Source organism: Trachypithecus francoisi, unplaced genomic scaffold, assembly GCF_009764315.1.
Source record: "Trachypithecus francoisi isolate TF-2019V2 unplaced genomic scaffold, Tfra_2.0 Lachesis_group0, whole genome shotgun sequence".
Taxonomy (NCBI): Eukaryota; Metazoa; Chordata; class Mammalia; order Primates; family Cercopithecidae; genus Trachypithecus; species Trachypithecus francoisi.
Window position 1 is genome coordinate 20,741,555 of NW_022681453.1, and position 17,528 is coordinate 20,759,082.

Below are 17,528 nucleotides of genomic sequence, written 5' to 3' on the forward strand. Positions count from 1 at the left end.
GTTGTCGTGGAAGCTGGAGCCCAGCCTCACTACAGACTTTTAGGGCAATGACTCCCCAAAAGGCTGAGGGCAGCCAAGTGCCTGGCTGGGCCCTGGAAGCACAGAGGGAAACATGACATGGTTCAGCCCCCAGGAGCTCTGGGTGCAGAGGGGGCAGGCAGATCTGAGCACACCGACCTCAACATAAGGTCATGACAAAGCAGGCCCTCAGGGGACTTGGGGCTTGGAGCAGGGATGTCCCATAGTCCTCTAGGGGATGGTGGGGGAAGGGTCCTGGAGGGGAGGCACTGAGGCTGGCAGGGAGATGAAAGATGCGACATGTGCAGAAGGGGAGTGTGTGCTGGTGCAAGAGAGTAAACTCAGAAAAGCAAGCTGGGGTCAGATCACAGAGAGAGCTGGGCTGCTGGGATCATCGTGTGTCCTTTCCCTGGGGCCTTGGGAGACATAGAAGGGTAGTGAGAGAGGGGCTTCACTGTGGAGGTCCCAGCCTGCAGGTGACAGTCTAGTTTCATGCCCTGGCTGCCTCAAGAAGGGAGGGGCTGCAATCCAGGAGGCCAGAGAGAGGCAGTCCCAGTGGTAGGGATAAGAGGCAACAATGCTGAGATGCCCTTTGCTCTAAATGCAACCCCACACCCCATCTCCATCACCCACTCCAGGGAGTCCCAGAGTCTATTTGTTGGCACACAGCTTCTGCTTTCCTGGGGGCCTCTTCCAAGTCCTCTGCTCTCTCAGGAATGAAGCCCCAACACTGTTGGCAAGACCCACCAGGCCTTCGTCAGACAGACACGTCGAATGACCCGTCATTCCACCCATGCCCAGCTTCCCAGAGGCCCTTCCTGCCTCCACTCCTCCCACCCCCGCTGCGGGTCACTGACCCTGCTTGGAAAACACCAGGCTTGCTCATATAAGGAGCGTGGGCCAGGCCTGAGTATTCAGCAATGGCATCTGTGTGGTGGCCCTGTCTCATCTTGGCTCTGCTCTCTGGCTTGGCAGCCTCTGGCTTCCCGAGAAGCCCCTTTCAGCTGCTTGGGGTAAGTCTGCCCCCTCTTTGCCATCTGAGTCTTGGTGTGGAATGGGCAGAAGACACCATGCTTGGCAAGGCCTCTGAGAGAAGAGGAGTGAAGAGGAGGCAGAGGGCTGGGCACTAAGCCGCTGGGAGTAGTGTGGACACTGAGAACTGGGCTCCAGCTGAGGCCTCTGCTAACCTGCTGTCTAACCCTGGGAAGGCTCTTAAAACTCCCTGGGCCTCAGGTTCCCCACTTGTCAAAAGAGCAATGCACCATGAACTGTTCACTTCACTGAGGGGCAATGAAAGTTCAAGTCTTAGACGAGTGTGACCTCTACAAAACACTGAGTTGAGCCCTGTGGGGTGTGGTGGGGGGAGGGGTACTCTGGAAGGAGGCCTAAGGGGGCCTGGGGGCCGGGGAAAGGCAGAATGGGAGATAGAATGAGGTGGAGCACGTGGGGTGTGAAGAGAGCTCTGGGTTCGGTTCCCCCGGCCCTGCTCTCCTGGTAACCTGGAGACCTGCCCTTCTCTGGACCTCAGTTTCCCCATCTATTCAGAATTCTTTCTACTCTGACATGTGGCTCTGGAGGGTCCTATGTCCGAGGGTCACTCAGGTGTGTGGGAGGCAGGGCACCACTGTATCCCTGGTCTCAGCCCAGAGCCTCCCAGGCCATGAGGCCTTGGCGTTGGCCTTGGCTTGATTCTTCTGTTTGTGTTTGTTTTTGTTTTTTCAGAAACGGAGCCTCCCGGAAGGGGTGAGAACTTTCACCGGGGGGTGGGACCGAGTGGGGCAGGGAAGGATGGAGCTGGTTGCCCAACCACTGAAGGTGTAGGCCATAACAGCAGACTCCTCACAGCTGGCAAACAGCTAATGGCCCCCTGCCCTGGCAGCCTCCAGTGGTGCAGGACTTCTGGGAAAGAGCACACCACAGAATGGCAACCTCTCCAACCTCGCAGGATGTAGCCCAAGAGGGCCCCTTACAGGCATCCCTTCCTTCCGCAGACACTTCCTTAGCACTTGCTGGTACCTGGCTCTGTGATGTGGTCCCTGCCATACCCTCACGAAGCATCTTTATATCCCTAGGGGGAGGGGCTGGAACGCCTCCCTAGAGCCTCTCAAAATCCAACACCCCATTGGAAAGAGAGTGTCTGGAGACTTCCCTTGGCACAGGAAATCAGTTCCTTTTTGGGAGACAGAATGAGGCAATTACCTAAAGACCCAGGAGGTGGGCTGGGCTGTGTGTTTGAGGGAGTGTGAGGTGTGGAGGATGAGCAGGAAGAGCCAGGGGCAGGTGCTCCAGAGCCAGTGTCCCGGGCATGGCTGGAGCTCAGGGTGACAGGACCGGGGAGGGCAAGCTCTCACTGGCTGCAGCGGTGTGTAAACAGATCGTAGAGTTGAGGAGGCAGGACAAGCATCCAAATAATGGTGGCCGCCAGAACATGGAGACTGGGGACACCACCAAGTCTTCCAATGTAGGAGACCTGCAGGATGAGGGTTGCGTGCCAGGCAGGGGCCTCAGAGCCTGCAAGGGGGTTTGCAAGGAAGGTGGCTGGGTTATAAACCTGGTTCTAGAGTGTCCCAGTCTGGTTGATTCTCCACCCACCTCCCCAAAGGTGGCCGATGGCATCGAGGTCTACAGTACCAAAATCAATTCCAAGGTGACCTCCCGTTTTGCTCACAATGTTGTCACCACGAGAGCGGTCAACCGTGCAGACACGGCCAAGGAGGTTTCCTTTGATGTGGAGCTGCCCAAGACAGCCTTCATCACCAACTTCACTTTGTGGGTACCACCATGGCTGTTGGCTCTGGGCTCGGGAACGGGGGTCTGGCCCAGTGTGATCTCCCAACCCCCAACTCTCTTTCCCTGCAGGACCATCGATGGCGTTACCTACCCTGGGAATGTCAAGGAGAAGGAAGCTGCCAAGAAGCAGTATGAAAAGGCTGTGTCCCAGGGCAAGACAGCTGGCTTGGTTAAGTAAGCATGGACTCCCAGGCCTTGGGGAGAATGTCTGGGATTCAAGGGCCTTCGGGGCTACAAACAGCAACAACTATTGTTATTGTTATAGCAAAATGTGCCTGTAATTTTGCCATTATCTCATGTTGAGGCTGAGGCAAGCAAGGCTCAGAATGGTTAGGGATCTCCCTCACCAAAGGGCTGGGCCTGGGGCTGAGGGGCACAGAAGGGTGGGCTCCTGCAGTCTTTGAGGGAGTCACCATCTCGAACCCTGTTCAGAGCCTCTGGGAGGAAGCTGGAGAAGTTCACCGTCTCAGTCAACGTGGCTGCAGGCAGCAAAGTCACCTTTGAGCTAACCTACGAGGAGCTCCTGAAGAGGCGCAAGGGCAAGTACGAGATGTACCTCAAGGTCCAGCCTAAGCAACTGGTCAAACACTTCGAGGTAACCAACCGCCCCTGCAGCCCTGGGGGACGGCAGCGGGATGCAGGAACTGGCCCATGGGGCAGTCTCAGACGGGGGTCAAAAACGCAAAAGTTCTGCCTCACCGTATCCCCCACCCTTGGCTGGGAAGGCTGCAGGAATTCAGTGGTTCTGACCCCAGCATCTAGGGGCGAGGGGAAGAGGCTGGGACGGACTCCACAGATGCAGACTCGGTGCTGGGCCCTCAAGGGCAACACCAGCAAGTGCCTCTGTAAGGCTTCTCACTGGGCATATGGGCATTCTTTCCTGCCTCAAAGCTGAAAGCCAAAGGAAAAGCGTCAGTGGTGGAATTTCGGGTGCATATGGCAGGCAGTGGTAACACCTCAGGATCAGCATACTCTTCTCCAAGCCCCTGTGGTCACTTTCCCAGTGGGAGACACCAGGCTTCACCCTCAGCACTGTCGCAGAGGGTCCCTGCATCACCGCAGACCCATCTCATTCCCATTGACCTTGTTCTGGGAACTGGCCTCTGTGGTCACTAAGTGACATCTCCTTACTTTGGCCATTTCAGATTGACGTAGACATCTTTGAGCCTCAGGGAATCAGCATGCTGGATGCTGAGGCCTCGTTCATCACCAACGACCTCCTGGGAAGCGCCCTCACCAAGTCCTTCTCAGGGAAAAAGGTGATGTAGACGTCTCTCAGACCTGGCGGGGCAGGGGAAGGAACACTGACCCCAGCAGAACAAGCCTGCAGCCCAGGGCTTAGCTGCTACAGGCATGCATGTGTTGGGGTAGGGGTGGGGATCAATCTGCCACTATCACCTTCCTCCTTTCCCACTGGGGTTGGGAGTGAGGATGCTGAGGGCAGGGGCTGCTGACAATGACCTACCAGAGGAGCCATTTACAAAGCCTGGTCCTGTTCCCCCTTGGGAAATGGACAGGGCAGGGCTTATCTTCCCTGTTTTACAGGCCCAGAGGCTGAGGCCCGAGGGAGTCATTTAGATCTACTGACTCCAAAATGAGGGGTGAAAGACTAAAGAGAATTTCATTCTTGGTGCTGGCTGGTTGGCTCCAGTCCCCAAGGCTCCCAGCTGTTCCAGGGGCCTTAATGGCTGTGAACAGTGGGTGAATAAATGTTTGTATAAACAACAAACCAGTCATCCATGACTTCCAGGGCGAGGCCCGAGGGGCACACACTCAGAGGACTGCTGGCTTCTGCAGGGCCACGTCCTGCTCAGGGACCCTCCTTCTCCCCATTCTCCTCCTTTCTACCTCCCCTCCTCTTGGCACCCACACACCAACATTCCAAACCACCCTACAAGAAATTCCTTTTAATGGGAAGCTACCCCTTTCCTAAGTAGCTTCTCAGTGCTGAGCTCCAAGGTGGGCTGGGCTAATGGGTGTGTGAGGCCAAGAAAAAGGGAGCTGGAAGCTGAATCAGACAAGGCCTGTGCCCCGCCAGGAGCCCTGATCTCCAAGGGGAAGAGCAGTGCTCAGAAAGGCTGCAGCATGGTAAACAGTGCCTTCCAGTGAGTCCTGGGAGCTGCAGAGCACGCCGCCGGCAGGCAGGGCTGCCCAGGCCTCCAGCTCTTGCTAGCTTCTGCGCTGCTAAGGGCTCCTCCCTGTGAGGCTGCACCTCTGCTCCCTCAGCTAAGGACTGAGATCTGCCAGTGGGCAGGTCCTGGCCGACCTGAGCAAGGTCTTTCATCTCCATCCCTCAGGGCCATGTGTCCTTCAAGCCCAGCTTAGACCAACAGCGTACATGCCCAACCTGTACAGACTCCCTCCTCAATGGAGATTTCACCATCACCTATGACGTGAACAGAGAATCTCCTGGCAACGTGCAGGTACCCAGGCTGGCCGATTCATCATCACAGTGGGGCGAGGGCTGGTGGGGAGGGGCTGCAGCTACATCTAGTGCCATCACCCTGGGTCCTCAGCCCAAAGCTGTTTTCCTACAGGATATGGGACAGCTGATGGCCTAGAGCCTGGTGCAGCACCCCCTAGAGGGTGGGATAGGAACGTCTTTTTCTTGGGCTGGTAAATGTCTGACTTCCACCTGCAAGAATAGTCAATGTGGTGTTGCTAAAAGGACACTGGCCTCCATCTCTCTCCCCACTTTCCAGATAGTCAATGGCTACTTCGTGCACTTCTTTGCACCTCAAGGCCTTCCAGTGGTGCCTAAGAACGTGGCCTTCGTGATTGATATCAGCGGCTCCATGGCTGGTCGGAAATTAGAGCAGGTAATCAGCCCCAGTGGCACAGCCAGGGCTCGGGGGAGTAGGGAGTAGAGTAGGTTTTTTTTTTAAGTGGAAAAAGCTGATCCTTGTGGTGAATGAGGAGAAAGGAGACAGGATAAGAGAAGGCTCACGGCCTCTGCCCGCTTCTGTGGCAAGCCTCAGGCAGAGCTCGCTGGTGCAGATGGCGTGGGCTGCACCGCCTGCTGAGCTGAGAAGGGACTTCACTCTCTGCTGCAGCTTCTCCCAGCTCTTTGTCTCTCTCTCCTCCAGACAAAGGAGGCCCTTCTCAGAATCCTGGAAGATATGAAAGAGGAAGACTATCTGAATTTCATCCTGTTCAGTGGAGATGTGTCCACATGGAAAGAGCACTTAGTCCAGGCCACGCCCGAGAACCTCCAGGAGGCCAGGACGTTTGTGAAGAGCATGGAGGATAAAGGAAGTAAGAGCAGAGCCGGAGCCCACACGCTCTAGCGACGCCTCCCTCTGTCCCTGAGCAGCCTGCAACCCCCCTCTTAGGGCAGGGACTCTGCTGGTCTCAGGCCCTGAAGATCCGAGCTGGGGTAGAGGTGGAAGTGGATGGTCCTCAGGCTTGAAGACAGGATATCGGTTGTCTTCTCTGTGGTCCAGGGAAACTCATTCTTTCTGTTTCTAATCCATGATCCTGGTATCTCACAAGTCCCAGCAAGATAAGGCCACAGAGAACCCTTCTTCTTGGCCCTGTTTCATATGGAATATGACACATGATGTCTACACCACTCCCCTCTCCTCCCAGTGAGAGGGGCTGGGAGTCCGTCCAACTGTTTGCCAAAGGGTTTTCACAATCACCATGTGCTTTTCATCTTCTGGCAACCCTTTCATCCCCATTTGAAAGTGGAAGTTGTTTGTTCACGTGCTGGTTCATTCATTGTTTGCTGAGTACCACCATGGGCTGGCAGATAGGGTTCTTGGGCACATGAGTGGGGCCGGCTGTCCCAGCCTCCTCCACTCCAGCCTCTCTGCACACTGGCACCCTGAGGACACCCTCCCACGGTGCTGTCTGTCTGTGTCCCAGTGACCAACATCAATGATGGGCTGCTGAGGGGCATCAGTATGCTGAACAAGGCCCGAGAGGAGCACAGAGTCCCAGAGAGGAGCACCGCCATCGTCATCATGCTGACTGATGGGGATGCCAATGTTGGTGAGGAGCATGGGCATGGCTTTGAGCTAGGGCTGAAGCACTTGGCTGCTGCTCCTGGCTCTGTAGCTGGCTTGTTGAAAAACCTAAGGTAGCTCTTCCCTGGGTTGCCTGTGGTCTGCCTCTCCCTACCCTCAAGGGCAGGGTCCTGCCTCTCTCTGCCAGGGCTCTCCACCATCTGCCCCACAAGGGCTCCTGGTTGTGACTCCACCAACTCTGCATGTGCAGGAGTCCCGTCTCCCCAGACACAGCTGGTCTAGACCATCCCCAGGGCTGGGGCTGGACAATGAATACCCCTTTCTCCAACAGGTGAGAGCAGACCTGAAAAAATCCAAGAGAATGTGCGGAACGCCATCGGGGGCAAGTTCCCCTTGTATAACCTGGGCTTTGGCAACAATCTGAATTATAACTTCCTGGAGAACATGGCCCTGGAGAACCATGGGTTTGCCCGGCGCATTTATGAGGACTCCGATGCCGATCTGCAGTTGCAGGTATGCCTTGTCTTGCACACTTCCGGGCATAAGGAGCTCACTACTTCCTCAGACAGCTGCTCCATAAGATGACAGTTTTAGTTATTAGGAAGAGCTTCCTCTTAGGTCAAAATCCACCTCTGACTATCTCTTACCCATCAATAAGGATTCTGATTTTGTCCTTGGGCTACACAACAGGCCTGCTTCTTCAGTAGGATTATCAGAGCAAACACAGGACGTCTGGTTCAATATGAATTTCTGATAAATAATGAATTTTTGTAGTGTAAGTATGCCCGAAGTATTGCACAGGACTTTGTATTAGTGTACTGTGGCTGCCATACCTAAGTTCCAAGTGGCTTCAATGAGAGAAACATATTGTCTCCCAGTTCCAGAGCCTGGACGTCCTAGAACCATGTGGCAGTGGATTGGTTCCTTCTGAGGGTTATGAGGGCAGATCTGTTCTAGGCCTCTTTCCTTTTCTCCATGGCTTATCAATGGCTGTCTTCTCCCTGTGTCTGCACACGTCTTCCCTCTGGATGTCTATGTCCAACTCCCCTTTTAATAAGGACATCAATCATTTTGGATTAGGGACCACACTCATGACCTTATTTTGTAGACCCTGTCTCCAAATAAGTTTGAATTTTAGGAGTACATTATTCAACCCATAACAGACATACCTACACTAAAAAATTACTCATTGTTTATTTGACCTTCAGCATAGCTGCATGTCCTGTCTTTGTATTTGCTGAATCTGGCAATTTTGTTCCTTCTTTCGGCAGGTAACGGCATCTCCACCTCTGCAGGGCAACCACTCCATCCCTTCCCTCCTCTGTCTCCGGATCTCTGTACTCATGTACACATCACCTTCTCATCTGCCTCTCTTTACTTCCTTTTCTCCTTCTTGCTTTCATTCCAACAGACATTCCTTAAATATTTTCTTTGTGCCAAGAACTCTGTCCTTTCATATTTCTTTTTTTAAATAGGAAATACTTCTGAAACTGTTGTTTCTAGTCTTCCTTGTGTCTACCTGGGAGCAGGGAGTTGCGGTGGGGCAGCCCCCACAGACTGAAGGACACAGTCAGGGACAGGCAGAGTGAGCATTAGGAGCCAAGACGGGCCCAGCCCTGGGGCGCGGATGCCCAGCTGCAGCATCGGTGGGAGCCCGACCTGGGGCTTGAGATGACTGGCCCCGTTTGAACATCAGGGCTTCTATGAGGAGGTGGCCAACCCATTGCTGACGGGCGTGGAGATGGAGTACCCCGAGAATGCCATCCTGGGCCTCACCCAGAACACTTACCAGCACTTCTATGACGGCTCTGAGATTGTGGTGGCTGGGCGCCTGGTAGGCGAGGACGTGAACAGCTTTAAGGCGGATGTGAAGGGCCATGGGGTGAGTGGGGACAGGGCCTGGAAATGTGCTGGGGATGGGGTATCAGCAGTGGTGGGGCTCTGGCCTCGTGAGGGTCCAGGAGTGGTGGCCTCTGAACCTGACCCACCTAGGCCTCCAGCCCCTTGCCTCCTTCCACCCCCACCCCAGGCCACCAACGACCTGACCTTCACAGAGGAGGTGGACATGAAGGAGATGGAGAAGGCCCTGCAGGAGCGGGACTACATCTTCGGGAATTACATTGAGCGGCTCTGGGCCTACCTCACCATCGAGCAGCTGCTGGAGAAGCGGTGAGCAGGGCCCCAGCCCCCACCTGTGCCTACCCCTGGCTGGGCTCCAACAGAAGGGCACCCCAGTGCACAGTCCCAGCGGTGCTGCCCTCTTCTTGGCCCAGTCCAGGAACTGTCTGTAGAGCAGCCTGTAAGGAACCCCAGGCCGCCACTCCCCATCCTGGCAGCCCCAAGGCTCAAGCAGGCAAGCTCCGTGGGCAGCAGCCTGGGAGTGCCCTGGGGTAGGGGGGTCCTGAGCACCCTGCTCCCCACACTGGGCATGGCCCAGGGGTAGTGAGACTGAGCAGAACTGAAGGCCGGGATCCCAGCCCTCAGTGTTCAGAGGGCAGAGCTGAGGGTCAACACTGACCCACTGAGAGGGTTGTGTTGCTGTGGGTGGGATTAGCCTGCGAAGCCTTTAGTACACAATCTAGCTGAGTACTCCGCACATGGACACCATTGTGAGTGGCTGTTGTAGCCCCTTATTTTATTTATTTATTTATTTTTGAGATGGGGTCTCGTTCTGTCACCCAGGCTGGAGTGCTGGAGTGCAATGGTGCGATCTCAGCTCACTACAACCTCCACCTCCTGGGTTCAAGCAATTCTCCTGCCTCAGCCTCCCGAGTAGCTGGGATTACAGGCATGCACCACCACGCCTGGCTAATTTTTGCATTTTTAGTAGAGACGGGGTTTCACCATGTTGGCCAGGCTTGTCTCGAACTCCTGACCTCAGGTGATTCACCCGCCTCAGCCTCCCAAAGTGCTAGGATTACAGGTGTGAGCCACCATGCCCAGCTGGCCCTTATGTTTTATACATGGGGAAACCAAGGCCCAGTGAGGAAACAGGGCTTGTTCACATGCCCCAGGGAGTTGTGAGCCAGTCTTCTCTGAGCCCAACTGGGCTGTATCCTGGGGTAGGTGGAGTGGGGATCCCCAGCTGCGTCCAGCACTCCAGTGCAGGGGAAGCGGGCAGGGTGCTGCTCCCCAGGCTGTCCTCCTGACTGGCCCCTCCTCACAGCAAGAACGCCCATGGCGAGGAGAAGGAGAACCTCACGGCCCAGGCCCTGGACCTGTCCCTCAAGTATCACTTTGTGACTCCACTGACCTCCATGGTGGTGACCAAGCCTGAGGACAACGAGGATGAGAGGGCCATCGCCGACAAGCCTGGCGAAGGTGAGGATAGGGATGGAGGCTGGAACCCGGAAGCCTCCCTCTAGGACCCTGCGCTGGACACCACCCCTGAGTGTCCAGTGGAGGAGTGGGCCGGGCTGGGGAGACCCAGACCTGCTGCAGTGGGGCATCTGAAGGAAAACTGGCCACGGGCTGGGGAAAGTGGGGTGCAATGTGAAGCAGTCAGTATGGACAGTGGGGTGTGGGGTGAATAGGAGCCTCTGTACCTCTAAAGGGATGTGAGTAAAGGGGAACACTGCTCAGGGGACATTGCAAGGAAAAGGACTGAGGCTACAGCATGGAAGGGCTTAGTTAGACAAGAAGAAGCACTTCCAATATGAAAGTTAGGCCTGGAGCAGGCTACCAGGCACCTAGAGACTGTTGGGGGAAGAGTCCCTGAGAGCTGGAGGCTGGGACCCCTCAACCAGACCCCAGACTGCACTACTCAACAGGGGATCCCAAATGCCCACTGCAACTAGGCACAGGGTCTGTGTGTGGTGGTGGGGGATTGGCATTGGGAGACATGCGAGGCAAAGAGCTGGGCCCAGCCAGGCCAGGCCTCTGGCTTCCAGGAACTCCTAGTTCCAGGGGACACCCAGTGGGAGAACAGCTGGCTGCTGGGAGGCCCACAGCCTAGGGCTGGTTGGCCAAGCAGCCAGCTCTGGTCCTTGCTCACCAGTGCCCTACAGCTTCTAATGCATTTCTCCTCTTCCTCCCTCGCTGCACCTGCAGATGCGGAAGGTAAGCTTTAGCCAGCCACCGGGGTGGACATTATGGAAGGGAGACAAGAGAGAACTGAGGAGGCCTTTCCAAGCAAGATAGGACCCCCACCCATGGGGGCACACTTGGGACACCTGGGCCCAGGCCCAGCCCTATTGCCAAATCATGACTCTGCCCCTCTCCGAGCCTGAGGATCCCTGTAAGTGAATTGGGAGTGGCTTCCCTTGCCCAGGGAGAGACAAGCAGTGTGACAGTATCTGTGGCCTGTAAAAATGAGCAATTTAGCATGTCAGTTGTTTATACTTCATTCATCCCATAGCAACCCTCCAAGAGGGTCCTTTTATGGTCCCCATTTTACAATGGGGAAATTGGGGCACAGAGGGGTTAATTTGCTCAGTCTATTTGCTCACAGACTCAGCAGATGGCCAAGCTGGTACTTAGGCCAAGGCAGTCTGGCCCCAGTGCCCATGCTGGGGATTGCTGGGGATCACAGCCCTCTGTGCCTCTCTCACCACAAAACTGGAACCTCACAGACTCCCTGCCACTAGGCAGGGCCTCCCCAGCCCCTACTGGCCTGCCCCACCTCCATCTACAAGCAGGGCACCTTTGGACTGGGCCATCACTTTCCCCTCAGAATAGCCCTGACAAATGTACCGGTGCATGTGAGTACATATACGCATGCGCAGGCATATGTGTGTGCCTGTGTGCACGTGTGGGTGGGTGTTTACTACTAAGAAGCAACAGACAGCCATGAGCCTCACTCACCCCAACTAGGCGGTGGGAAGCCCAGGGGTGGGGGCAGATGTTTGCTGTAAGCATTACTCAAGAAGCTTATGACTTAATGGCTTGCATTTCAGCCACATCAAAAAGCCCTGCCCCAACATTAAAATCATATCCTGTTGCCACCAGTTCCATAAAGGACTTCCCTGGATGTGCCCATTTCTAAAGCCTAATCTTTGGGGTCACATCTCCACCTCTATCTGCCAGTGTTGGGGCCCAGCAGCACTAAGACAGGCAGAAAGGACAGGGCTGGGGGAGAAGGAACCCCTAGACCCTGCTCATGACTGCCTTTTGACTTCTTTTCAGCCACACCGGTGAGCCCCGCCATGTCCTACCTGAGTGAGTACACGCTGGCGGCTGCCCCTCCGCCCACTGCTTAGAGCCTGCCCCTGCCACGTGTCCCTCCGCTGTGGCTACTCACTCAGCCCTCCGGGACAGGCAGATGGACAATGTCCCCTGAGGAGATTGAGGGGTGGGAGGGCAATGGCATTAGAGAGCAGGAAGGGGAGGGACATGAGCTGAACGCCCATGGAGGTCGTCGGGTACCTCCCAGGGCCACTTGCTTAGCTCAGCCCCCTCTCCCTTTGTATCTGCAGCCAGCTACCAGCCTCCTCAAAACCCCTACTACCAAGGTGAGTCCCTGGCTGCTCTTGGGGAAGGCTCAGGGGCTTGGGCATGTGCTCCTGCTTGTCTTGGAGTTGAGCCCATGGAAGCCAGAAGGCTGGGGGAGACCCCAGGTATGATGAGAGGTCCCGGGAGTCAGCCCCTTCTCTAATGTGTCACCAGTGGATGGGGACCCCCACTTCATCATCCAAGTTCCGGAGAAAGACGATGCCATCTGCTTCAACATCGATGAAGCCCCAGGCACCGTACTGCGCCTTATTCAGGACCCAGTCACAGGTGAGGCTTGTAGGCTAGGGCCAGGGCCAGGAGGCTCTTCCTGGGAGGGCTTGGGTGCCCCCAGGTAGGCACATGGACCAGGTTCTCACTCTGCCCAGTAAGGCGTCGTCTTCACATGCAGAGAAACCCCTGGGGGTGGGGAGTGCCCAGGGCCACAGGCTCACTCAGCCCCGCATGCCAGTGCTATTGGGAGATGATTAGAGTGAATGGGCCGCCTGGGCCTAGGGTAGGACCCAGCCTGTGTCTGGGGAATAGTTTTTCTCTGAACAACACTCCCTGGCCCAGGCAAGGGGCAGACCCACAATGTCCCAGCATGACCCAAACCTAGAGTGTCTAGGAAACAATAGGCTTGGGCTCTGAAGTCCTGGTCTCTCTTGGGGCCCCTACTCTGCTGCCCAAGCTCAGCTGGTCTGGTTGAAGAGGAAGGCACACCCCTAAAGGCAATCTGGACTCAGAGTTCTCGTTGGTCTCTCTCCCTGCCCCATCCCTCTGGCAGGCCTCACAGTTAACGGGCAGATCATCGGTGACAAGAGAGGCAGCCCTGACTCCAAGACCAGAAAGACTTACTTTGGAAAACTGGGCATTGCCAATGCTCAGATGGATTTCCAGGTGGAGGTGACGACGGAGAAGATCACCCTGTGGAACAGGGCCGTGCCGAGCACTTTCAGCTGGCTGGACACAGTCACGGTCACGCAGGATGGGTAAGCTTGCCTACAAGGTCTCCAACGTGGACTATAGGCTGAGGGTCTAAGGAGGTTCTTGAGGGATTTAGACAAATCCCAGGACAGGAGACCCATGGGGGTCACAGGAAAGATCAGAGGCCCTAGAATCCACTCTGCTGCCACAGGGGAGGGTGACCATAGTAGCCCCCAACCAAACCCTGGGGCCCTGTCAGAGCCGGAATTGGTAGCTGCACAGTTCAGCTGGTTGGGTGAAGGCATTAGATCATAATGGCCCCCTTTTGCCTCTTCTGTAGCTGCTCGTCTTCTTAGCTCTCCTGTCTTCAGATCCCCCACAGCCTCCAACTGAGGCTCAGAAAAGGTGCGGAGCCTGGCCAGTGTCATTCAGGAAGTCAGTGACTGACCTGGGGCTGGACCACAGGCCTCCAGCCTCATAGGCTAGCCATCTCTTTCCCACTTATAGACACACAAGGATGCACTCACGGGAGGGGAGACAGTGTACATGAGGCAACCTCTTTCCAATGCTCCTGAGATAGTTTCTAGAGTCTGTGGGCCCTCAGGTGCCTTGTACACAAGATACCCTTGAGTCAGATGCCCAGTGTCACAGCCACTGGGCCCCACAGCCACTTTCTGGCCTCCTCTCGTAGGCTATCCATGATGATCAACAGGAAGAAGAACATGGTGGTCTCCTTTGGAGATGGGGTTACCTTTGTGGTCGTCCTACACCAGGTGTGGAAGAAACATCCTGTCCACCGTGACTTTCTAGGCTTCTACGTGGTGGACAGTCACCGGATGTCAGCACAGACGCATGGGCTGCTGGGTATGAAGTGTACAGACTGCAGGCTGTTCAGGCCTGAGAGCAGCATGGGAAAGAAATACACAAGGCCTTCCTAGCCATCCCGTACCCAGCTCATAACACCCCATTCAGCCTTTGTATAAACCCTAAAAGGCCAGTGGCCACGTTACCTGTGGCAATGGCCAGGGGCTGACGGCATGAATGTTTTTCTTACCAGGGCAATTCTTCCAACCCTTTGACTTTAAAGTGTCTGACATCCGGCCAGGCTCTGACCCCACAAAGCCAGATGCCACATTGGTGGTGAAGAACCATCAGCTGACTGTCACTAGGTGAGGAGACTTCTCCAACACCCTCACCTGCTCAGCAACAAGAGGAGGAAAGAGCCCCCGCTGCCCAGGCACATTAGTCTGGTGGGCTTTTGTCTTCTGTGGGGTACCCTTGTTTCTCTTTGAGGTCTTGGCCCCTACCAGGCTCTTCCTAATCAAGAAAAAGCCTAAACTTGGCTTCCGAGAAAGAGTAATCATGTAACTTCATTCTTGACCAAAGAATTCTGGGCTGTTAGAATTGCCAACTTCCCATCCTTTTTCAATCTCAGGTCCGAGAGCCTAGCACCCATCTTTCCCACCCCAAGTATTGCAGCATCTCTCCTCTTTCCCCAGAGGCTCCCAGAAAGATTACAGGAAGGATGCCAACATTGGCACGAAGGTTGTCTGCTGGTTCGTCCACAACAATGGAGAAGGGCTGATTGATGGTGTCCACACCGACTACATTGTCCCCAACCTGTTTTGAGTAGACACACCAGCTCCTGTTGGGATGGATGGCCCAGATTCTGTGGCATCTGGAACCTGGGCACAGAGAGGGGCCTGTGGGAAGGGCTGGGAAAATAAAGTCCAAGGTTGAGACCAGACAGTTGCCAGCCTCTACATGCTTTCACGAGCCTCTGCTCCAGGGAACAGGCAGCTGGGACCCATGGCAGCTCAAAAAAGGGGATGGTTAGCAGGAAGGCAACTTCTTGGGCCTCTCCACTGACACAGCTGAGAGACAGAGTTGGTTGGACTGGAACTTTAGGAAGTCAAATGTATGACAGCTTGGGGGAAAAAATAAAGAACTGACTCTGAAGGAAAGGGGCTCTGAGAAGTCAGTAAGGGTTGAATGTGTTTCAGTATCCAGGAAAGTCATAAGAAAAGTAAATGGTCCCAGCTCAGGAGCTCCAATCAGGACCTTTAGAAGTAGATAATACTCCAATGCAGACACAGCCCACATCTAAATGGGGATGTCAGCCACCCTTCCATCTATCCATCCATCTACCCACCATCCATCCACCCATCCCTCCACCCATCCATCCATTCACCCACCCACCCACTCATTCACCATTCCACCATCTGTTCAACCACACATCCACTCATCCATCTGTCTATCCCTCCACCATGCATGCATCCACCCATCAACCTATCTATCCATTTCTTCGACCATCTGTCCATTCATCCATTCATCCCCCAGCTACCTATTCGTCATCCAACTATACATCCGTCCACTCATCCATCCTACCATCTGTCCATCTCTCCATTTGTCCATCCATCCATCCATCCATCCATCCATCCAACCAACCATCAATTCACCCACCCATCCACCCACGTACCCATCCATCAATTCAGCAGATAAACACAATACCCTGGGCCAGGATACGGGGGTACAGTTGAGTAATCCAGTTCCTATTTTCATGAGTGCTCAAGTTTGTCTTCAACTGGGCCAGGCCTCTCTGGGATCCTCTGATTGTACCTTATGATGACCACTTGGTGTATTCTCCCAATGAGTCTGTGGTGGGGTAGAGGGTCACAGAGAGGTTCCTGGACAAGGGGCTTTGAGACCTCTCCAGTCTGGACAACTCTCTCCCACCTAGACACCTGCAATTGCCACTTCCTGAGTCTCCCTGCCTCCTCTACTGCTTCCCATAGAGAACTTTTTACAGAGCAGATGTGATCACCACTCGCAGACTAAATCCCTACAAATGACATCTTCCATCCTTGGCTCTTGGAACCATGACAAAGGTCCCTCCTATGGCCTCTCTAGCTCCCCCTCGTACACTAGGTGCTTTCCTTACTTTCTGGATTCCAGACACACAGGCTGCTCTCAACTGTGTAAACATAACCCCTCCTGCCCACATCCTTTGCCTCTGCTGTTCTCTCTGCCTAGGGGTGGGGAGGGGGTAAGGGCATGCTGGGCAGAGAGTATCCTGTTAGAGGATGCAGTGAGTGGCTTTGCCTGATGTCAGAGCAGGGGGCACAATAAGACTGGAGGAGGTTGGAATCAGACTGGGGAGTGCCACAAATGTCAGTGGGGCATGGCATGTGGCCTTGGGTACATGAAAGGAAGTTATCCTGCCTCCCAGTGCAGGGGTCCCTGGAGAGAGGACTAGAGGCCATGAAGGACAGTCCAGGGGCAAATGTTTGTCATCAGCGGAGCCCCCCAGGTGGCTCCAGTGTGCTAATGGCAGGGTGCTAATGGCAGGGTGCTAATGGCAGGCTTGTTGTTGCTCTAGGGAGGGGGCCACATAGACATGGCTTCCATCTTGAAGGCCTCCTCATAGCCCCAGGGTGAATGTGGCAGACAGCCAGGCTAGACAGGTTAAAAGGGCTCAGGCCTAAGAAAGGACCCCTCCATAGTGGGCGAGTCCCCCCATCCTGTTCAAGCCTGGGTTGGTTGAGAAGCCATATTTTTCTTGAGACGGGGTCTCACTCCCATTGCCCAGGCTGCAGTCGTACAGTGATATGATCACAGCTCACTGCAGCCTCGACTTCTCAAGCTCAGGTGATCCTCCCACTTCAGCCTCCAGAGTAACTGGGACTACAGGCATGTGCAATCAAACCTGGCTAATTTTTGTATTTTTTGCAGAGACAGGGTTTTGCCATGTTGTTCAGGCTGATCTTGAACTCCTGGGCTCAAGCAATCTGCCCGCTTCGGCCTCCCAAAATGCTGGGATTATAGGTGTGAGCCACTGCCCCCGGCCTACATAGCTTTAAAACAGTCATCTTGAGGTCAGTTTCCACATCTATGAAATGAGGAGAAGGATCCTGCCAGGCGAAGGATGTGAAAAGGCATCCTCGTTATGGTTTCTGGTCCTCCTCAGGTGTCTCCAGGAAGACAGCTCCAGTAGCAGTCACGTGAACGGGTTGGGAGGCAGGAGTCGGCTACCCTTAACCCATAGGCCGGGTTCTGCCTTCTCCCCATTCCACGTCACCCTGGTCCCTCCTGTCCCTGCCCAGCCCTCCCTCCCCTTTCAGGGTAGAAGCCATGCTCTGTGGTGAGGTGTGCACCACCTGTGCTGGCCTGGCCCCCCTCTCCTTCCACCTCATCCCACAGCATCTCCTTCCGTCATCTTCCCCAAACTTAGCACACAGTGTCCTGGCTCCAGGCCTGGACGCATGCTGTTCCCACTACCTGGTGTCCTTGCCCTCCTTTTCCACTGGGCTAACTTCTCTCCATTTTTCAAATCTCAGCCCCTACATTGCCTCCAGGAAGCCTTCCCTGCCACCCCCAGGCTTCCTGATCATCCCCATG

General features: G+C 55.0%; 1 protein-coding gene across 10 annotated transcripts; it reads left to right on the forward strand.

Annotated features, from left to right (window-relative positions):
* Nucleotides 1-386: 386 nt before the first annotated feature.
* ITIH3 (inter-alpha-trypsin inhibitor heavy chain 3) lies at nt 387-14,877 on the forward strand. Of its 10 annotated transcripts, none has more exons than XM_033210080.1 (23): nt 387-1,031; nt 1,741-1,761; nt 2,621-2,787; nt 2,878-2,982; nt 3,241-3,403; nt 3,954-4,067; nt 5,106-5,231; nt 5,511-5,627; nt 5,895-6,063; nt 6,676-6,801; nt 7,108-7,289; nt 8,473-8,658; nt 8,806-8,945; nt 9,943-10,097; nt 10,827-10,835; nt 11,348-11,476; nt 11,901-11,933; nt 12,191-12,226; nt 12,381-12,494; nt 12,991-13,195; nt 13,822-13,994; nt 14,188-14,299; nt 14,630-14,877. In XM_033210080.1, exons 1-23 carry the CDS (start codon nt 939-941, stop codon nt 14,757-14,759), a joined length of 2,805 nt encoding a protein of 934 aa, XP_033065971.1. In that variant the 5' UTR covers nt 387-938; the 3' UTR covers nt 14,760-14,877. The 10 variants fall into 10 exon arrangements, with proteins under 10 accessions (XP_033065971.1, XP_033065972.1, XP_033065975.1 ...); XM_033210081.1 differs by having other exon boundaries at nt 11,363-11,476; XM_033210084.1 differs by lacking the exon at nt 12,191-12,226.
* Nucleotides 14,878-17,528: the final 2,651 nt, after the last annotated feature.